This window comes from Cataglyphis hispanica, chromosome 15 (assembly GCF_021464435.1).
Source record: "Cataglyphis hispanica isolate Lineage 1 chromosome 15, ULB_Chis1_1.0, whole genome shotgun sequence".
NCBI classification, from domain to species: Eukaryota; Metazoa; Arthropoda; class Insecta; order Hymenoptera; family Formicidae; genus Cataglyphis; species Cataglyphis hispanica.
In genome coordinates this window covers 4,247,090-4,267,444 of record NC_065968.1, presented here as the reverse complement: position 1 = coordinate 4,267,444, position 20,355 = coordinate 4,247,090, and the positions used below count along the sequence as shown (strand labels likewise).

Sequence of the window (20,355 nt, the reverse complement as noted above, 5' to 3'; positions counted from 1 at the left end):
GTACCATAGAAGGCTACGGCTGGAAAGTGTCATTGACCTATCACGCACGATCATATGACACATCTAATTGTGTTATGTCAGTTTTCTACACAGTGTCATAAATGCAATAAAGTGCGATTTCTCGACAACACATAATTTACAGCACGTTATAAGAGCATTATAAGAACTAGCGTGTGTGATCCGCAAATATCTGTGTGAGACATTACATTTACCGATGAAATGCCGATGCATTGCTATATAAAAAAGTAATCGCTATTACTTACTCGCGTAATCTTCACCATGTGTGCTTCTTTTCTTACTTTAATAAAACAAGCTTTGAACGGATGCGTGATATGTATTGTGAATGAAATAATCACGCGTCTGTCACGTGACAAACGACAGTCAATAGTGGATACGTTTGTCTTCGTCACGTTTCTGTTTAATTGACTTTTTTCGGAGCTAAGTCGAAACGGTTAAAATGATATTTGTGCACGACATGAGCACAAATCATTTTCTGGGTACACACGCGTCTATATGATAATTGCATATTCAAATGGAGTCTCGCTTTCCTTGCTTCTTTTACAAATGTATGTGTATGTGACTTTCTATTTGATAAAAAAAATACTTAGATTAAGAATAAGATTAAATTAGATATTTAATTATAACATAATATATGATGTAGTCGTACTATACATTATACATACCGTAATATTTCCGTAATTCTAATGCACGATACTGTGGTTGTATATTTATTGAAGCATTTCCTCGTCAGTGAAATAAATGTGGAGGAAGAGAAAGAGAGGAAGCCACAGTTTCAAGAGGAAAAGAGAATCGAGGGGAAGTGAATAGGAAAGCGAAAAATAAAAAAGGGATAAATGTTAAAATATATAATTCAAAATAACATGTTGGCAATTTATATCTAGAGATTCAACTCATAGTATGTGTATAGTGACCTTCATTAAAAAAAAAAATATATATATATATATTTTTTCACTCTAATCGCACTTAAAACGCATAAATGCTGTAAATGTCCGTACAGTCGTCTATGGCTTATTCCGATTTATTCAACTTGTTAATTTGAATCGAACATTTCGCCATTTATCCTTTTTGCATCACTTTTCTGTCCGGTCAATTAATTTTTTAACACCAAACAAAGAAAAGAAAAAAAAAGAGAGGGATGAGGAACGCGGTCTTCCCGATGTCTGATTATATGAATATTGACTTTTGACTATATTACTGTATTTTACGAGAAAAATTGCTAATTTTAAAGGTTTATGTGTATATCAAAAATAAATGTACAGGCAATTTTACTACTCGAGATAATAATTTAATGTTGATATATATTTTGCACACAAAAATAATATTATTATAATATTAATAAAACTATATATTATAATATTAAGAAGCGCTGTTTTTGTTATCGGCAATTTTTTCCCATATATATATATATTAGCTTGTACATTCTCTTTCTTATCTCCTTTTTGTGATGTGCAATAACACTTTTCAAAATAATCAGTTCGGATATGGGTCTTTTATAGGAATAGGCAATAAATATAGAGTAGAAAAGAAATGAGAAATAATAGTGAAGAATAGTCGCAAGTCTTACAACTTGGTTTTATTATATTAAAAGTGATAAAATTAGAGACAATATTTATACAATGCATCGATCAATATTTAATCGCGTAATCATAATTTATGTTTCTTGTATATTACATAACAAATGAAATGTTGCGTATGCGAAATACAACGAAATGAAAATATTTATTTCTTATTCTTAATCTAAGCTCGTCTCCTTGAGACGTTTTCATACATCTGTGTTACGAGTTCCGGTCAGATTGAGAGAAACATGTGGTGCCTCATTTTTTCAGAATGTGCGTTCAAGCCTAATCAAGACTAATCAGTACTAAACTACTAAAGGTACCGCTACCAGTTTCGTTCACCGCAATTGAATTTGCGTGATTTTGAGGCTATTATCCAAAATATTATAATAGTTTGGTATAGCTGTAGCTTTAAAAAAAAAAACTTCCGTGATTTGAAATAGATATACCTCGCGTGAATTTTTTGACACATTGCGTTTCAATTCGCTTGGTCCACATTTTCTTTCTCTTTTTATCGAGCTTATGAAAGATTACGCGATGTGCTTACGCACATAGTATATATATATATATATATATATATATATATATATATATATATATATATATATGCGTTTCATGCATGATCTGCTTTGTTCGCAATTTTGTGGTCACTCAGTTCGACAACTCTACCCGTGCGATTAAAGCAAAAGGTCACGGATAAAAACGACTTACGCTCGTATTCATATCGATACTCGCGTGATCGTTAAGTAACGGATATGGACGATCGCAATTAAAATTTTTCGTTATAAATAATACATTATTATACAAAAAGGAAGAATCATTTTCTTTTTCTGATTAATTCGTAACGACTTCTTCCGTTAAGTACAAATGTAAGGTGAAGAGATATGTAAGCGCGTTGTAAAAGGCCCGTATTTTTCTACATTTATACACACGCATACGTTTTAATTTTGCACTTCATTACAAGTCGAGAGTCATCGAATATAGTCTTATAATCGGAATAAGATCCGAATAGTTGCAAATGATGCGAATTGAATATCCTTTAGTTGATTCGCTATCAAATTGTAGCGAGATCGGCGTTAATTTCGCGATTGTCACAATTTTTTTTTTTGGTATAAACAATAATAACGTAATATAGCAATATAAATTAGACTGTTAGCCTGCATCGATAAATCTTTAGAATTATTCTATATCTAAATCCTATACACACAGATGACGGAGGAGGAGACGTTGAATTTCTTTACGTTTAGATCGTAACGATTTTTGCTCAGATGATGAACGTGTCTACGAAAACGTATACTAAACTTTTTTCCTTTTGTACAATTAACGTCATATTTTCTTATCCGATATATATTTTATTTTCGATTACTGTAAGGCCGCTATTTATCGCTAATTATATAAGATATTCAGTGAAATAGAGAGAGAGAGAGAAAGAGAGACGAATCGATGAATGGGCATGAAATTTGAAGTACATCGCGACAGTACAAATAAAAATAAAAAAATTATGAAGATTAAAGATGAATAGAGACGATTCGTAGGACTCTTTAGTTATCGCTTGGATTCGTCGGGAAAATGATATCGATGGCGATAAATCGAGTGAGCTTAAAATATGGACATTTTGTACCGGAGCCTAATGTAATATACTCTGCATTTCGCGCGTTAAAAAAGTTCCCCTTTTTTTCATTCATAAGATTATTAGTCCAAATGGGAATTAACTATATATATATATATATATATATATATATATATATATATATATATATACATATACGTACACACATATATATATATGCGCTTGTCGCGGCTGGCGTTCCCCGTTTGTACTCGTAAGTACCTAAAATTCGAACTTTGACAATAGCGGAGAAACCCGATGGTGGTCACTCGATCCGTTGATCCTCCGCTCTAGCCAAGAGCTAGAAGCTCATCGGAGATGGTGGGTGGAGATGATCACTTTCGGAAGCGTACATTAGCGTATAGGGCTAATTGCGTCGAGGAGCCCGACGATGATGGATCGCGAAGACGTCACGCGTCGCGCCGCTAATCTCAGGTTGGCGTGACCAGGCGAGGGGGAGGCTCCGCGACGATGCCGCCGGCCTCGTCTCAGTTGGCGTCCTCCGGAAACTCGATTTCGTTCGCCGTCGTGTTCTGGCGGCAGCGGTACACATACGCGCTCGCGGACAGATCGTCGCCGGAGCGCACGCACTTGTAGCTCTTGTCCGGGCACTCGCAGCTGTGCAAATCAAAGCGGGAGAATCCGTCAGAAATTTATTATGTATTACTGATGCGTGTCGAATAATCTGAGTAAGCTATTATTTTCCTACGTGATTATTCTCTTCCGTGCAACTCATAAACGGAGGGTTCATCGGATATTATAATCTGGACATTTTTCGTGCACTTTAAAAATTTATAATTATTAATATTATAATATATTAATAATTATTTATATTAATTATTAATATAGTATATTAATATAATTATTAATTTATTATATTAATTATTAATATAGTATATTAATAATTAATATAATAAATTAATAATTATTTAAATTAATTATTAATATAGTATATTAATAATTAAAATAAATAATTATTTATTAATTACTATATTAATAATTATATTTAATTAATATTATACTATTAAATAGATATTAATTATCATTTAAAAATAGATCGAAAAATCAATAAATTAACTTTGATTAGCAAAATAAAAAGAAGTTCGGCACGTAATTCCTACTTGGACTGTTCAAAATAATAGAATTTTTGATTTCACCTTGTAAAGACAGTTTCATGTAAACACAATCATAAAATCCCTCATTTCTCATAGCTTTCGAATTAATATTATCGTATCTTAGTAACGCATAGTTTACTTACGTGTTTCTCATAAAGTATTCAATGGTGCGCATGTACGGATGGTAGACCGCCCATCCGCAAGCCGAATTACAATATCGTACCGGCGTATCCTTCTCGTCACTGTTTTCCGTGGACCGTGAGATTCTTGTATACCTAGGACCACTCAGAGCTCTAAGCAGTAACTGCTCATCCAATATCTGTAATTAAAACATACACAAATTCTCGAGACTCTTTCTCTTGATTTAACGTACAAATACTTTATTCGCAGAAGCGAATAAAGTATTTGTAATAAAGAATTATTTTTGCTTTTATTTTTGTTTTTAATAATTGACGCCTTAATTTTTAACCTTCTTTTAATACTCGAAAACAAAATACTTTTTCCATGTGAGTTATTATATAATAACAATACATTATTAATATTTTAATGATGAAATTAGGATTTATTTAACGATTTAACCACCAAGTATCACGATTAAAAGGTATCATTTCTTTTTATTAAAAATTCTAATATGTTATATTTATTTTTAGATATTGGAAACTTCGCAATACTACCCACAGAAGATGAGAAGGATCTTGAGAAGAAGAAGTAGTGAAATAGCGTTTGAACTACTACTCTTTTTCCAATAAAAAATTTAAAGACATTTTTACATATGTGATAAAAGAGTCTGTATGCAAAATTTTGAAAAAGAGATAAAAAGGTGAGCAAAATACTTTTCTCTTTCTTATCTAATAACTCTAACTCAATACATGTATATATTAGTTTTATACATAGAATATATATTTTGTAGAATTAACAATTCTTTTGTGAAATAACGATTTATATAAATTCCCGCGCGCAAATCACAATTAATGTTATATAGGCAATTATTATTATAAAAAAACTTTAATTTGTCATTATCGATGAATTTTGGATTATAAAAGCGTTGAGTATTTTCGGCGCGCAAAATTTTCTGTATTTCTCGAAACATGAATCAATCTAAATCGAAGAGAGAAAAGGGGAAAAGGTACACTGGAGAGAGATAATACATTGCTAATGACGTTTTAATCGGAGATAAATGATGCAAACGCCATTCATGAATGAAGAATCGTCGCGATCTGCGAAATGAATCTCGTAGCGATTCAGCCTTTCCAAATCATAATATATTATATATATATATATATATATATATATATATATATATATATTATATTATATAGATACTTCTTAAAATCTTTCCTTCACGCCATTTCGAATCAGAATCTACAAATGAATACGGTAGAAAACAATAATGTTTATAAAAATGTGTCCGCACGCGCGTATCGACACGAGAATATTTCTTTATAAAAAAAATATCCCTCTGAGAGAAGGAAAGTATGATTCGCGTCGACTCAATCGCAGCTGCAAAGAACAATGTAACTTTGACAAATGAATTACACGATAAAATTCGCAGAAAGTTAAATTATGTTCCTTAAAATTAAATAACTCACTATTTTTTAATTATTTTTATTCTCTCAATCGCGATCTATAAAGATATTAATAATCGATATATATATATATATATATATATATATATATATATATATATATATATATATTGTAGAACGATTTAATCGGATTTAATTTGTATCGAATTGCGAAATGAATAGTTTTCGCATGACGAATGGAAAAAAAACCATCACGATTATCTGGTATCCTTGAAAGACCCGAAACTCTCGAGTGAGGGTCGATTCATGAATGAAGCTACTCGAGCCGCCAGCGCGACGTTTCGAGAAAGATAAATGACCGGGAGACCTCGTGAATATATGTCATACACGTCTAATAAGTATCCTACAATCGTAGCGATTTAAATCGATTCAGCTTACTCGATGCGCGATAAGCGAGAAATGAGTAAAAAAAAAGAGTACCGTAATCTATTCATATTTGATACCTCGCGATTTATGTACGTATGTCATCAACGTCAGATACGAGTTATTTTTAAACTAATTAAATTTATTTTTCTTATTCTGCTGTAAATGAAAAGCTAAAATTTCATTCAGTAGTTGTAAATGAGTTATATACATAGTGTCTTAGAGAGAAATTGATGGTCAAACTTTAAGTGAATTTCTAGAATTACTAATTTACATTCTTCCAAGCAAGGACGATCTATGTTTTTTTTTTTTTCTATATCTGTTCTGCGAAACACGTCATTCATAGAGACACGCAAATCGTGACCACAAAACGACTTCCGCTCTAACGGCTTCGGATTATCTTTTTGCTAAGATCTTTTTTCTCTCTCTCTCTCTCTCTCTCTCCCCAGCTCTGTCTCTCCTTTTTACTGCACACTTCTAGTTCGATTCCCTTGATTTTTTTTTTCCTTCTCTTATTTTTACATTCGATCGAATCTTACCTCGGAACGGACCACCGCCGTGTCAATCAAAGCCGGGTAATACATGGTGACCACGAGCATGACAACGACGATTAGCCTCGCGTTGTGGCAGCTCGTACACGGATTCAACATTTCCACTCGCGTATGTTGAGATAGCAAATGATGAACGATAATTGACTCTCTCGAAGCTTCCTCCCTTATTTGCTTCGGGATCGCTTTCCTTCTCTTTTCGCGGACTCGCGCTTATCCTTCCCTCGCGGATGCGGCAGGAGATCCTCGCGCAGGATTTTATCTCTGTGACACTATGCGAGTTGAGCGCGGCGAGGCGCGAAAAAGGCGGAGAGCGCTTCTTTCAAGGAGCGCCGACAGGTAGAGTTTCGCGGGGTTGTTTCGCGCCCAGGTGTTTTTCGAGAACGTATCGTAAAAAAAACGTCGGTGGAGTGTCGCTTTCCCTCTTTTACTCGAGATGTACCATGATATACGAGCGTCCGTTTTCTCTCTTTCAACTGACCGACTTATATCGCGCGTATTAATTCTTCGTGTATGAGCCACGAGACTTTATACATAGACTATCTTCTCGTATGGAGTGAGGACGCTTTCGAGTCGCCGGAGGTTTATATAGGCTGGGCTAGCCAGAGTATCGCTCGCCGACGGAAAGGAGGGGAGGGGGAGGGGAGGAGGGAAGAAAGATTTAGGCAGGGAAACGAGCAGAGAAAAAGAGAGAGAGAGAGAGACCAATATCGAGAGAGAAAGAGAGAGAGAGAGAGAGAGAAAGGGAGAGGAAGAGAGGGAACTTAGACGTTATAATAATAATAACAACAAGGAATGTATGTGTAATAAGACTCTAACTGCGCGATCTTTCAGTCCGTTTGATTCTTCGCATTTAACGAGATCGATAGATTCTCGTGGGTGCACGCGCGTAGAGCACGTGTCTCAATGGCGGGGAAGGTGTTTCCTCTCAAGGCGCCACCAGCGCAAGTCTCGTCAATCTTCTCGCTTGATTTTTTGATCCAAGAGATCAAAAAATCAAGAGGCGGGACGAAGGGAAAATAATTCTTATCCTCTTTTATCCGCTCTCCTCTCACGCAAAATTAATTAAAATCTTTTTACATCGCGAATTTCGAAGATTTCGGAATTGCTTCATATGCGTTTTATATGGAATTTAATGCGTGCCACACGCGAATAAATAATAATCAATTGATTTTGATGCCATTAAACTTGCAGTCGCGATTATGCTATTCAGCAGAAGCGTTTTAGCAAGGACTTATAGTATCTCTTTCGTTCTTTAATTGTTATTTAGTAAACTTATGTATAACGTCACGCAAATTTGATAAGAAATTTCGCAAATAGATCAATCCCCCCTTTTCCCCAATAGGGAGAAAAGAAGAAAGTTAAAACATCTGCGTCTATAGAAACACAGAATTGTTTCTAAAATATTTTCTCTTTAAATTTGTCTGATGTAATATTACTAGGAAAGCTATCAGCTAGCACCTGGCTAATTCCCTGAACACAGATCGATATCAGGAATAGAAAAATGTACGACAAATGTTTCTGAAAAGATGTTGAAACACGATAAAATTTAGATAGAAAAATCTATCTGTTTCTTTCTTTTGTGTTATAGAAATTTTTGACGTGCTTATGATAAATTATTTTCGTATAATGATAACAATATAAAATAGAAATAAAACGGTTCACCCCTTACATCTTTACTAAAAATAAATAATTCAATAATAATATTTGTAACGAATCTAGCAGCAAATTTTCTGTTAAAATTGAAAATTGAGCGAAAGGTCTGTCATATATCATATAACATGTAATTTTTCGATGTAAATCACAATACAACAAATCGGATCAAAATTTCTTTCGATTAAATTTTATTGTTATTCGCACGCTCAAGAGCTTTTGATTCGTCTGAATAGAAACCTTCCGATTCCCAGATTCATTTGGAGAAAAAGACCATTCCCTTCTCGACATTGAAACAATCGACGTTATTCCGCGGTCATTAAGATATTTTTCCGTAGTAATGAACTTAACCCCCAGTGCTTCTGTAAAGCACAAACAAATTTCTTCATCGTTGACAATTTTCCCCATTCTTTTAATTCATCCAATCGACGGACGTAGTGCGTATTCGTCATAGGTCACGCTCTCGGACGTGCCGTACGAGTCGCGGGATCTAGAACGAGCCATCGGCGCGATCCTCGATCGCGTTCTATCCAGTTTCATCGAGATGTGCGCGATTGACGTTTGTAAAAAAAGAAAAAAAGGGAAGAAAGATAAAGAAAGGAAAAAAAAAGGCGCGCATTTGCCGTACGAATATTGGCCACTGCGTTCCTGCAATGTTCTTCTATGCTGTATATGGGCTACTACGGGATGTTTCGTGTCAATCGCGACTCGTGACATATAGATATACGTGAGTCTCTTCCTCGAGAGAATGCGGAGAGGCTCGACGGGGGCCCGTCGACCTCTCGGCCAATCGCGGGGGGCCGTGCCGCTTACGTCGGCTTTGTTTCAGTCATTACTACGATCTCCGTCTCGGCTCGTCGAGACGTTATACGTAGTTAGACGATGATCTGCGTATTTGTTTCTTCTTTTCTTTTTTCTTTCTTTTTCCAATTTTGCACGCGCGAAACAATACGCTCGATAAATACGGGATACGGGACAATCTCTGCGACGATAAAAATAATCCAAGACGGCGTTGCCTCGATCGCGGGCATTCACGTCGAAAAATTCGGTCACTGTCTGACGAACGAAATCCTCTCGCGTAGCCGTAAATCCTCTCGTGTGGCGTCTAATAATAATACCGTATGTATAAACTTCGTTCCGCAACGAGACGCTCGCTCTACATTTCTCGTTTTTACCGCGCACGATGCGTGTTTTCGATGGATTACAATCTCGAATCATTTCATGAATAAAGGATATATTTGTATACAATGATGCCTGTCGTGCGTGCGATATCATAATCATCCTCGAGGCTTCTCCCGATACGGTCACGTTTTCGTGAGGCGCGTTTAAGGTAGACACGGAATGACGCAATATTTTTTTTCGAAACGCTCAATGAGAATGAGAACGATGAATGGAGGAGGAGGAAGTGATGGGGGGGGGGGGGGGGATAGATAACGCAGAGGAAACATTCCGTCTGTCGCGCGCCATTCTTGCGGCTCGCAACGAACGGGAAGGAAATGGCCGGTGGGGAGGAAAGCGAAGGGTGTGTTGGAAGAAGCCGCCGCGTAGCAGCTTATGATCGCCCTCGAGATCCAAATTGCGTCATTTTCGCTTCCGGAGAGGAATACTAAATAATATAGAGAAACGACGCAGTTTGTCGGGCGAGAGAAGATCGGTCCCTCTTTCCATCACCCTTCCTTCTCCCTTCTTTTTTTTTTTTTTGTACATGAATTTGCTTTCACGGTCGACGTACGTTCGCGATAAGGAGAAGCATATGGTATTGCGTCCTAGAGACGGAAATCTACAAGAAGAGGAGAAATATTGCTCTACGTTGTTGCGTTCGTCTCGTAATACGGCGCGGTGATAATGCAGATTGTGTTTTTTCTTTCGTCTTTTTTTTCAAAATGAATTTTTCGAGAAGACTAAATTAAATTAAACGCGCGTATTTACTGGGCTGAAAAAAACTGTACGAGATTGTTATTTACAATAATAGACTATTTTTTAATGAATTTTAGAAACTGCCATTTTTTCTTACTTGAAATGTTTCTTTTTTTTTTTTTTTGCAGTGGAAGAAACAGATGTTTGGCTTTTCTTGAAAAAGCTAAAGGAATAACAGCGGGCATCATTTGTCAACATTTGGTAATTATGAATATTTTTTTTTTAATCGAAACGCGCATCTAGAATCTAACATAACACGCAGGCATTAATAACGATGTGTCATTAACGGACACACGAGTATATTTTAACACTTTTCGTCAAAAACGCACAACTATCCTTCCCCTCATCGGCAATTCGGCTTACAACACGTAAAATTGAGCGCGATATAATTTGATCACGCGGTATCAAATTTACATACGCGACGTAAACGTTTCGATATATAAACTCAGTTAACGACGATGTGCCGAGAAATAAATCAGAAATAATTCTTAAGGAACGCAACATATGCGTAATCGGGGCGTGCGAACCCTTGCGTGGAATTTTGATGGTTCGAATTAGACGTAATTATATCTCAGCGCGATTATACGAGACACCGCGTGTCTTCGTTTCGCGTTTTTCTTCGTCGTTCCAAGAAGATGTTCACTTCTAATTATTCATATATTTGCCCCGATGAACGATAGCTATATATCAGATCGCGACCGGACGCGCGCCTTATCAATTATCTGTCAATGTGTAAGTAATATATGGACCGTTTATTTTGAAAGTGATGTAAGTCCATTTTCTCTTGTTTCGAGAAAATTAGAGGCTAGCATATCTATTAATTAAAAGATATAGGCAAATTATATGAAGTCTGGCAATGTTTCTATTGTTTTATCAATATTTAATTTGATTATATAAATTTGTTTTAGGCGAATTAGACTACAATAATATATATTTATATGCTGTAAATGGACTTGCACCACTTTCAAAATTAAATAATTGTAAAAATCGTTTAATTTCAATTTTGAAAAATTAAATATCACTTAAAATATACTTCAGTTTAATCAAATTTTGTTAACAAACACGCATGACACGACATAAAAAGAAGTAGTATTTTTAATTTTAGACGCTTATTACATTGTCAAAATTACAAGATATTGATAGTATTTACTTATGCTCTGCATGTGGCAGTGTTTCGAAATATGCATGATGCACCGGAGGTATATAAGGTAATAACTGCTTGATGTCTTTATATTTTTCGTAAGTAATAGGCCTGGCATTTTGGTACAATGGCGCCAGGGCGATTTTTTCAAATTTTAGCGGTCTTCCAGGACGTGTAGGTAATAAATTTATAGTTTTAAATTCTTTGTCCTTCATCGATGTTTTATATAAAATAGTGTATGGTGTACTTTTGAGAAACCTCAACCAACATATTTGCAACCAATTTACCTGTTCTCCATTAGTGTTTTTTCTTATCTCTTTTTTAATCGCATTTTGAAGATTTTTTGTTGAAACGAAATTCTCTCGTTTCATGTAAAATGAATTTGTCATGTTTTCTACATTGTGTTATTACATCATAATAATCCTGTGGTGTGTACAGAAAATTCTTTTTTCGCAATGCCATTTCTATGATACCAAAATCTGCATCGTTCGGAAGGTATGAATGCCCCGAGAGTAAAAATTTGTGATCAATTATGTCAATGTTATTTTAATTGGACTTACACCACTTTCATAATCGATGATTATGCAATTTCATTTACCGACCGATTTTCAGTTGTACAAAACATGGGAGTTTTTTTAGAAATTAAACACGGACTAGTTATCCATAAAAAATTTACATTAAATTAAGCATGAATTACGTGATATCTCATTTTTTTCAAAAATGGACTTACACCACTTTCAAAATAAACGGTCCATATATGACGCGATGTGTATTTTGCAGCTGTTTCGAAAAATGTCACTCCACGTGCAATATCTTTAAATTCTCTGTCCGTCATTCGCGATATTGATTATCGATCCGGAGTGATTCCGGGATAGCAAAGTATAAGTGTGTGAATTTAATGAAGAACGAGCGCAGAGTAAGATTTGGACAATCCGATATTAATATTCGAAACGTCAATGTATTTTTGACAAACGCGACAGCGGCGAACGTTCTCGTTTCTCGAACGTGTCCGTGTATTTTTCAATATCTATATTGTGTTTTTCCAAGTCGCGCGGAGTATAAACAAGTCGATCGTTTACGTAAGAACGCCCACGCACGTGCGTTAGGTGCGTGACGGATGCGATAGGAGGCGACGACGCGTACGTACGCGGCGGCGCGAGAATAAAAGAATCCGCGATGACGCGACATCACGAGCGAACGGAACGGGGCTTAGGTTCTTACGACGGCGACGCTATCACGTGCTCCTAAGAAAATTTCAACTCGTACATACGACGATTACCGCGGAACATCGATGATCGGTCAACGTCATCTCTACGAATACGAAGAAGGAATTTCGTCTCGGCATGACTCGCGCGCGATTAAGAGAGGCTTCCTCGTGCTCGGCGAGCCAGTCGGAGCTAGTTGCGAGTCGGGTCAAGGAATCGGGTTAAGAGAGATGTTACAACGTCACTCTCACAATTATCGATCCGTCTCTACGTCAATCGCTGTTACATACGCGAGATCGAATCTAAACGAGAACGATTGAGTCGAAATAATCGACCTTTCGTCAAGTATCGTCAAAGGAATGCAGCATCATAAAAATCATTATCTCTCTCTTTTCGCGGAAAATGCTGCTTCACTTTATCTTCTACACGTCAAAGCAATTGTCACGTATTTCCCTTTACCTTCGACAATCATATATATATTTGAATTGTAGCTGCGTCAAATGGAGATTTCAAGATTGCGATCTCAAAAGACGATTGTCTCGCGCGCGTGTATTTATTTTCGAAAGCACTATTGACATTGTCGATTTTTCTAAAATTTGACGAAGAGATTCTTCGTCCTGTTCGGAAGGGATATATGAGAAAATTTTTGTGAGCACACGATATATTTTACTGTAGGACACATACTGGCTAGTATAAGCATCTCGTCCGCAAATATCTACCTAGTAGCCAGACGATTTTCCTAGAAGACAGGAAGAACTACTTGGCGTTTTCGGTTTTCTTGGCAGTCGTCAGTATCTAGAGTCTTGCTAGAGTCTTGTGTTGCGCAAGAGAAATAACTGTGCGAGAGAACAATTTCGGAAACTTTGTAGCGCTATGCTATTAATTTTGCATTCACATTCCAGATTATTAAAAAAAAGCAAAAAAAAAAAATAGTCGAATCAGATCTCATTTCATTCCTTTGAAAATCAGAAAAGTTGTATATTTATTATACTATAAATTAATATATATTAATTAATAAATGAATTAAAAAATATAATCAAAAAAAATATATATATATATATATATATATTTAATTTATGTAAAAAGATTTATATTATATCTCTCTTAGCTCCATAAAAAAATAAATAAAGAAAAAAAATATATATATCAAATCTTTCGTCTCGAAAATAGAAAGAAAAATTGATTGTTATATATAATAAATATATATCTCGTTCATTATAAAATATCTCAATATTTTTTTTGTAGCTTCATTTTGATGAAAGGAACACATGTCGGCCATTCGTGAAATTGGACGCTCGCTAGTTTACGGATTAGATATTGTACGGTCGTAAATTTCCTAGAAGGGACCATCGTGCTACAATAGAGATAAGTAGAGCACATAATGCTTTTGCGTATCGATGAAAACGCTCACCCTCTTCTCTTTTTTTCTAGCCGCTGTGGTTTTCCAGGAAGTCACATCCTTCGAGATAACATTTCAAATTTCGAGAATTACTAATCACACATATTACTACACGGACTGCCTCGCTGTTTTACATGACACGTGCTGTCAGTGGCATCGACATAAGAAGCATGAAGATTGCTCGTGTGAACGAGTGAGACGTAGCAACGCAACAAAAAGGATGGACTACGTTCTTTTATCAACGATAGAAGGAGCGAACGTTTTCTACGCATCTTACGTCCATCAGAAAATGATAACAAGCTTCGTTTCTTAAATACTGTATCACTCCGACGGATACCTTCCGCATATGGTCCAGATTAGAGCCATTCATACTTTCTATGCGTGCGTCCAATCTTTTATCTCGAATTCCGTCGCATGCTGCAATCACGTGGCGTTAGCCTAAGATCACGAATTTGCATATTTCTTTCTCCTTTTCACATGAATATTTTTCATTGTAATTTCTAAATATCTAAATCCTAGGAAACTCTGCTGATATCTATCGACCATTGTCAACTGTTGATTTCTTCTCATTAAAACTTCTTGTTCAAATGTGTTTGGAAATCTTCGAGATATTCCTTCTTTGAGAAATTTTCTCTCGGGTTTTTAAAAAGATCCTTCTCAAGGATCTAGACAATGGTCGGCAGATGTGACAATAATATTTTAATTTTTTCTAAAATATTACGAGACGAACATAACACGAGAGAGAAAGAGAGAGAGAGAGAGAGAAAACTTGAATGGACGACGCGTTAAATTGGAAGAAATTCGCGTCGGGGCGATCGACCGATCCGATCCGATTTATATTTCACAATGAAATTGAACGGAGAGATAAAAGAGAGAGAAGAGGTGGAGGAGGGGGGGGGAAGGGAGAAATGAGATCTGATCTCGCCGCTAGCGAGAGGAATGGACGCGAGGTCGCGAGTCGCGTAGGCCGCGCGCGTAGACGGCGCGACGCCGTTTATTTTCGTTGTTTGTCTTGCGTCGCGTCCAGCACGCAAGACAAACAACCCGACCGTTCCCCCTCCCCCTCCCCCTCTCTCCACGCCCTCCTTGCCTCTTTTTCCCTGCGCCGCGCATAGAGTAACCGCAGGTGCGTTTCTCCGCCGGTCAATTTGTCTATCTCACGACACGCATTGTAAACGATGAGATCAGTCCCCTTCCGTCCGTCTATTCACGGTGCGTCGCCGACGATTTTGTATCTTTTTCTCGCACACACCTGTCGCCGCGGATGTCACGGAGATGTTGTGTAATCCGGGCCGGCCGGATTCGTCTCGAGACGGACTGCCTTGGCGGAGTTGTCGAGGATATATGGGATAGATGGGAATAATTTTTTCTTTTTTTTTCGCGAAGCGAGTCGGATCGCGAAGAATATCGCGATCTTGCTCGTGATAGTAATACGACTTCCGCAATGAAGTCCAAAAATTTTGGTCACTCTACTGTGTCGATCTTAATCAAGCATCTGTTTCTTATTATAAACTTATTAATAAGTTAATTTATGTGTGGGTACGCTAGAGTAAATATATATTTCTGTTTATTATGTCCAGTGTACAAATCTCTCTTTCTCTCTCTCTCTCTCTCTCTCTCTGATAACTTTTTTATAAATATTTGATTGAAGTAAATGTATACTTTTTGCGCATTTAATATCTCTTTATCTAAAAAAGAAAAAATATCATATAACATCCTAAAGTGACACAAGATGTCAAAACATCAGTCTAGTATTAATTGATAAGTTTTTTTGCTTCGTAATTAAACATCTTAAACTTTACAATGTGTGCCGTGTCTTTCTATATACAAATCGCGCTATTTTGAGCGTCGAAAGTCACTTATCCGTACTTTGCGACAGATAATGAATGATATTGTTATTGCTGAAGTCGAAGTGTATCAATTAGGCTGCGTCTTGCGTCGCCGAAGAAGCGGGCAAAAGAGAAACGCCAGATTTATTCGATGATGAAAAAAAAAAACCAAATTAAACGTAAAGCGACACACACACACACCACACACACACACACACACACACACACACACACACACACACACACACACACACACACCATATATATATATGTATATATATATATATATATATATATATATGTATATATATATCTCTCTCTCTCTCTCTCTCTCTCTCTTTCCCTCTCTCACTGGTGTGTATGTATAAAATGAACGACGGAAGATCGTTTAATAAGACGCGGACTGGATCCACTAACCATCGTGATGGAATTTACGCGTATTTATTCAGCCAGTCGAAAACGCCGCGGCGCCTAAAGATACCAGATCCGGAGACGAAGAAGACGACGTCGGCGTCGGCGTCGCCAATGCCGACCCCGACGTCGGTACAACGACGATTACGAGCGGCGAAGTACAAGCGTTTCTTAAGGAACCGGCGAGACGCGAGAGCAGTAACACCTCTTCTTTGCTCACGCAGACGACAATCTTAAAGTTGTCGACGCGCGTTATCTCGTTCCCGCACGCATCGCATTTCTCATCAAGTTCCTTTAGGACTGACTCGCCTGTCCTTTTTCGCGGTCTGGAAATAATATAATCGGTTCCGCATTTGGCGTTTGTATATCTCTCGAAGGAGTATTCAGTTTCGTGATATTTTTTCAAGCGCCCGGGATTTCCCGAGACGATCTCGTAATTTTTTCACATACGCGAGATAATTTTGTAAGCACATCTATCACCTGATAGATTAACATTTCGGAAAATATCGTTTTATATATAGGAATTTAATTTTGGTACGTTTTAGATAAGAAAGCATTAGAAATATTCATATCTAATTAAAAAAAAATGATATCTTGATATCATTTCTCGAAAAATTACGGATACGCTCTTTTGTCATGAAACTCCCAGTAATCAAATTATATGCGCAGCGTGTTGAAGATTTTTATCAAATGTCAAGCGATATATTCTCTTCGTTTTTTCACGCGATCCATAGAAACTTCTCGCGAAGCGAGCGACTTCGTTGAATTTCGCTCCGAGCACCTACAATATGTACGCAAACGGCGGGCTCTCATCTCTAGTGTCAAAGCGTCTGCAAAATTTATCGCTCATCGGAGCGATGCACGCGCCTATCGCGTAAGGTTGGTCTAAATCCGTTACGATGAATCAACGCCGCAACCCGAGTCGGAGCCGCAATCGTAACATGCGTACAAGGACGCGTCTAGACGCACAAATCGCACGGCACCGGCAGACAGTCGTCGTCGTCGTCGTCACGACGATGATCTCTGTCACGGAGCGTCGTGTTTTCCAGCATCTCGTCGTTTGTTCCTGTCGAATTACGACGTCCTGTACGACGGCGGTGATGACTCTCGCGCCTTGCATCTCGCCGATCTTTCCTTCTCCTCCTCCTCCTCCTCCTCCTCTTCCTTCATCTTCCCCTCCTTATCACCTGCCGACTTCGATTTCGAATAGAAAAGAATAGAAAAGATGATTAAATAATATATTTAGATCTAATCGATTTAATAATTAAAAAAAAAAGAGAGAGAGAAAGAAAGAAAATTTTGCAAAAATAGATTTATGTAGAGACGAAGATCTTTTGCTCTCAATTTTCTCCTGATGGGGGCTTTGTTTTTATTATGCGATCTCTTTATATGAATTAACGAATAAGATTGGAAGTATTTTAGCATATTAGCGATATCGTGAGTTCTCAGAAGTTATACGGAAAAGTTTTCTCCGATTGGCACGATGTATATATATATATATATATATATATATATATATATATATATATATATATATGTAGTACTGTTTTTTTCTCGCATCACATATCACAATAACGAAGATAAATAATGTCCCTTTTAACGAGCCATCTTCAGCGAAGATGTCAATCGCCTAAATGAACGTGGAATTTGTTTATCGCGCTCGTTTAATCATGATCGAGCATGCGAAGGCAAACATTAACCCAATGGATTGTAGTCCCCGTTGTTAATAGGGTATCAATAACATCGAATTATCGTTTTATTTTTCCCATTGGCGATCCACGAACTAGGGCTTCGTAACTTGTTGCTCTGACACATGTTGACGCTCCATATACGATACATCACGTGATGATAAACACATCACCACGTGTTGCGTAGTTATTTACGCATTTGAAAGAGATCGGGAAATAAGGGAGACAAAATTTCAATTTTCAAGATTTTTTTTCCTTCTTTCTCTAATATTTTTCTATGTTGAGAGAGATCATCAACGAGAGTACACATTTACATAATTATCCCTATTCTTTTAAAGCGATTTTGCCAAAACGCATGTGTCATATATATTTTGAATAGAATAGACAAGCCTAAAAATTGATACATATATTTTACGAATGCATGTATATTTTTATTTTATTTTTATTTTAGAATAATTAAATAAAAACAAAATCTTATACATCTACTGACACTTTATTCTATGATCCATGAACTGCGCATCAATTGCGACACACGTGTTTACAAATATTCGTTGTCGTTCTATCATCGCTCCGAAGATGAATAAATGAGCGATTATTCGATAACGTAAGCGTGCAAATTTTCGACGCACATTAAAGAGAAATCGTTTCTACGATGTCAAGGAGATAAACATGAATTATGAGATTCGCGTAAAGTGTGATCTGTCGATTCTGATTCATGTTGCAAAAATCAAAGTAAAAAAATAACAAAGCGATCGCACAATTAGTGCGATTAATATACCAAGTACCTTATTAAGGATTCATTGTCCCTTCTGGTCTCCGGGATATTAAAATTTGATATGCATTTAAAGCGGCATCCGCTAGTCAATTTTATTGTGTAAAGTGTAAGCGGCAAATAAACTGTAATTTTCCCATTTAATGTTATTTATTCACAAAAAATTATTTTTAAATCTGGGAAATATCTCAGAAAATTTGTATGTGGTGATTAGATGTATAATTTTTTTTTCTTTTTTTTTCAGAGAGGAATTACCGAATCAATTGTGAAAGAGAAAATCGCCTCTAATCCTAAAGAATTAAAAGTCTAAAGAAAGACTAAAGAAATTTTAAAATGTTTCTTTAATCGGAATCTGCCAATAAGATAATATATATATATATATTGTAAATAAAAATGAAATTAAATGGAAAAATTATCGTTTATTCGCAATTTCGTTTCTCAGACAAAATTGTTGAAAACATCATATGTGTAGAAGCTACGCGTAGATCTAAATTATGTTTTATGGAGACCTGGCATACACGCATATGTGTGCGCGTGTATGCCGGCATGAAATGAGTGTACGCTCTCGCGAGCCTACTTCTGTTCTATTAATGATTCTAATAAAGAGAATAAACATCGCGAGAGTGTGCGCGCGCGTAGACTGCTTGCCGCCGTGAAACATAAGCGCAAGACGATCGCTATTATTAGCGAGCGACAAATTCATTTTAAGATATCTTAGTATAAAATGTGTATTATTGTATAATAATAAAAATGATTGCGTGTGAATGCGTGCGCAAAATGTAGTTAACAGCGAAAGTGTCCGATATCCGATATATATGCGCCATAAAATTCCTGCGTATATTATTGTATATAATAATAAAAATGTATTAATAAATATGTATTAATAAAATTGTATATAATGATAAAAATGCGTGCGCGTGTGTACAAAATGTAACAGCGAAAGCGATTGCGTTCGTTTTAATTACTAACGAATTTACGATTGTAATAAATGAAATTCTGCAATCAATTCTTAACTTTCAATTATAAAAATTAAAATTATAAATATATATATATATATATATATATATATATATATATATATGCCAGTATACATTTATTGAATAATAATAAAAATGATTGTATGGTATGCGTGTGCGTGTGCGTGTGTGTGTGTGTATAAAATCTGTACAGCGAAAGCGATTGCATCCGATACGCGATATATATTATGTATAATAAAATGCCTCTGTATGTATTATTGTATAATAATAATGACTGTGTGTGTGCGTGTGTATGTACGTGTGCGTGCGTATGTGCTGTGTATATAAATGTAATGTACAGCGAAAGCAATTGTGCATCCGATCATATTCGATATATGTGCATATATATATATATATATATATATATATATATATATATATATATATGTACTAGCGAAAGCGATTGCATCCGATATCTGATATATATATATATATATATATATATATATATATATATATATACATACACGTTATAAAATACCACAATGTGTATTATTGTATAATAATAAAAATGACTTGTATGCGA

The 20,355-nt window shown here is 36.2% G+C and overlaps 1 protein-coding gene across 1 annotated transcript; it reads right to left on the bottom strand.

The window, feature by feature from the left end:
* Positions 1-1,562: 1,562 nt before the first annotated feature.
* On the bottom strand, positions 1,563-7,375 carry LOC126854895 (uncharacterized). The gene is made up of 3 exons (XM_050602056.1): positions 6,790-7,375; positions 4,445-4,620; positions 1,563-3,804 (listed from the first exon to the last, which is right to left on the bottom strand). Exons 1-3 carry the CDS (start codon positions 6,898-6,900, stop codon positions 3,675-3,677), a joined length of 417 nt encoding a protein of 138 aa, XP_050458013.1. The 5' UTR covers positions 6,901-7,375; the 3' UTR covers positions 1,563-3,674.
* Positions 7,376-20,355: the final 12,980 nt, after the last annotated feature.

Coding starts and splice junctions, on each gene's coding strand:
- LOC126854895 (XM_050602056.1), bottom strand. CDS start 6,900: ATGTTGAATCCGTGTACGAGCTGCCACAACGCGAGGCTAATCGTCGTT. Junction 4,621..6,789: donor CGGCGGTGGTCCGTTCCGAG/GTAAGATTCGAT, acceptor TTTTAATTACAG/ATATTGGATGAGCAGTTACT. Junction 3,805..4,444: donor GAATACTTTATGAGAAACAC/GTAAGTAAACTA, acceptor TGATTTGCACAG/CTGCGAGTGCCCGGACAAGA.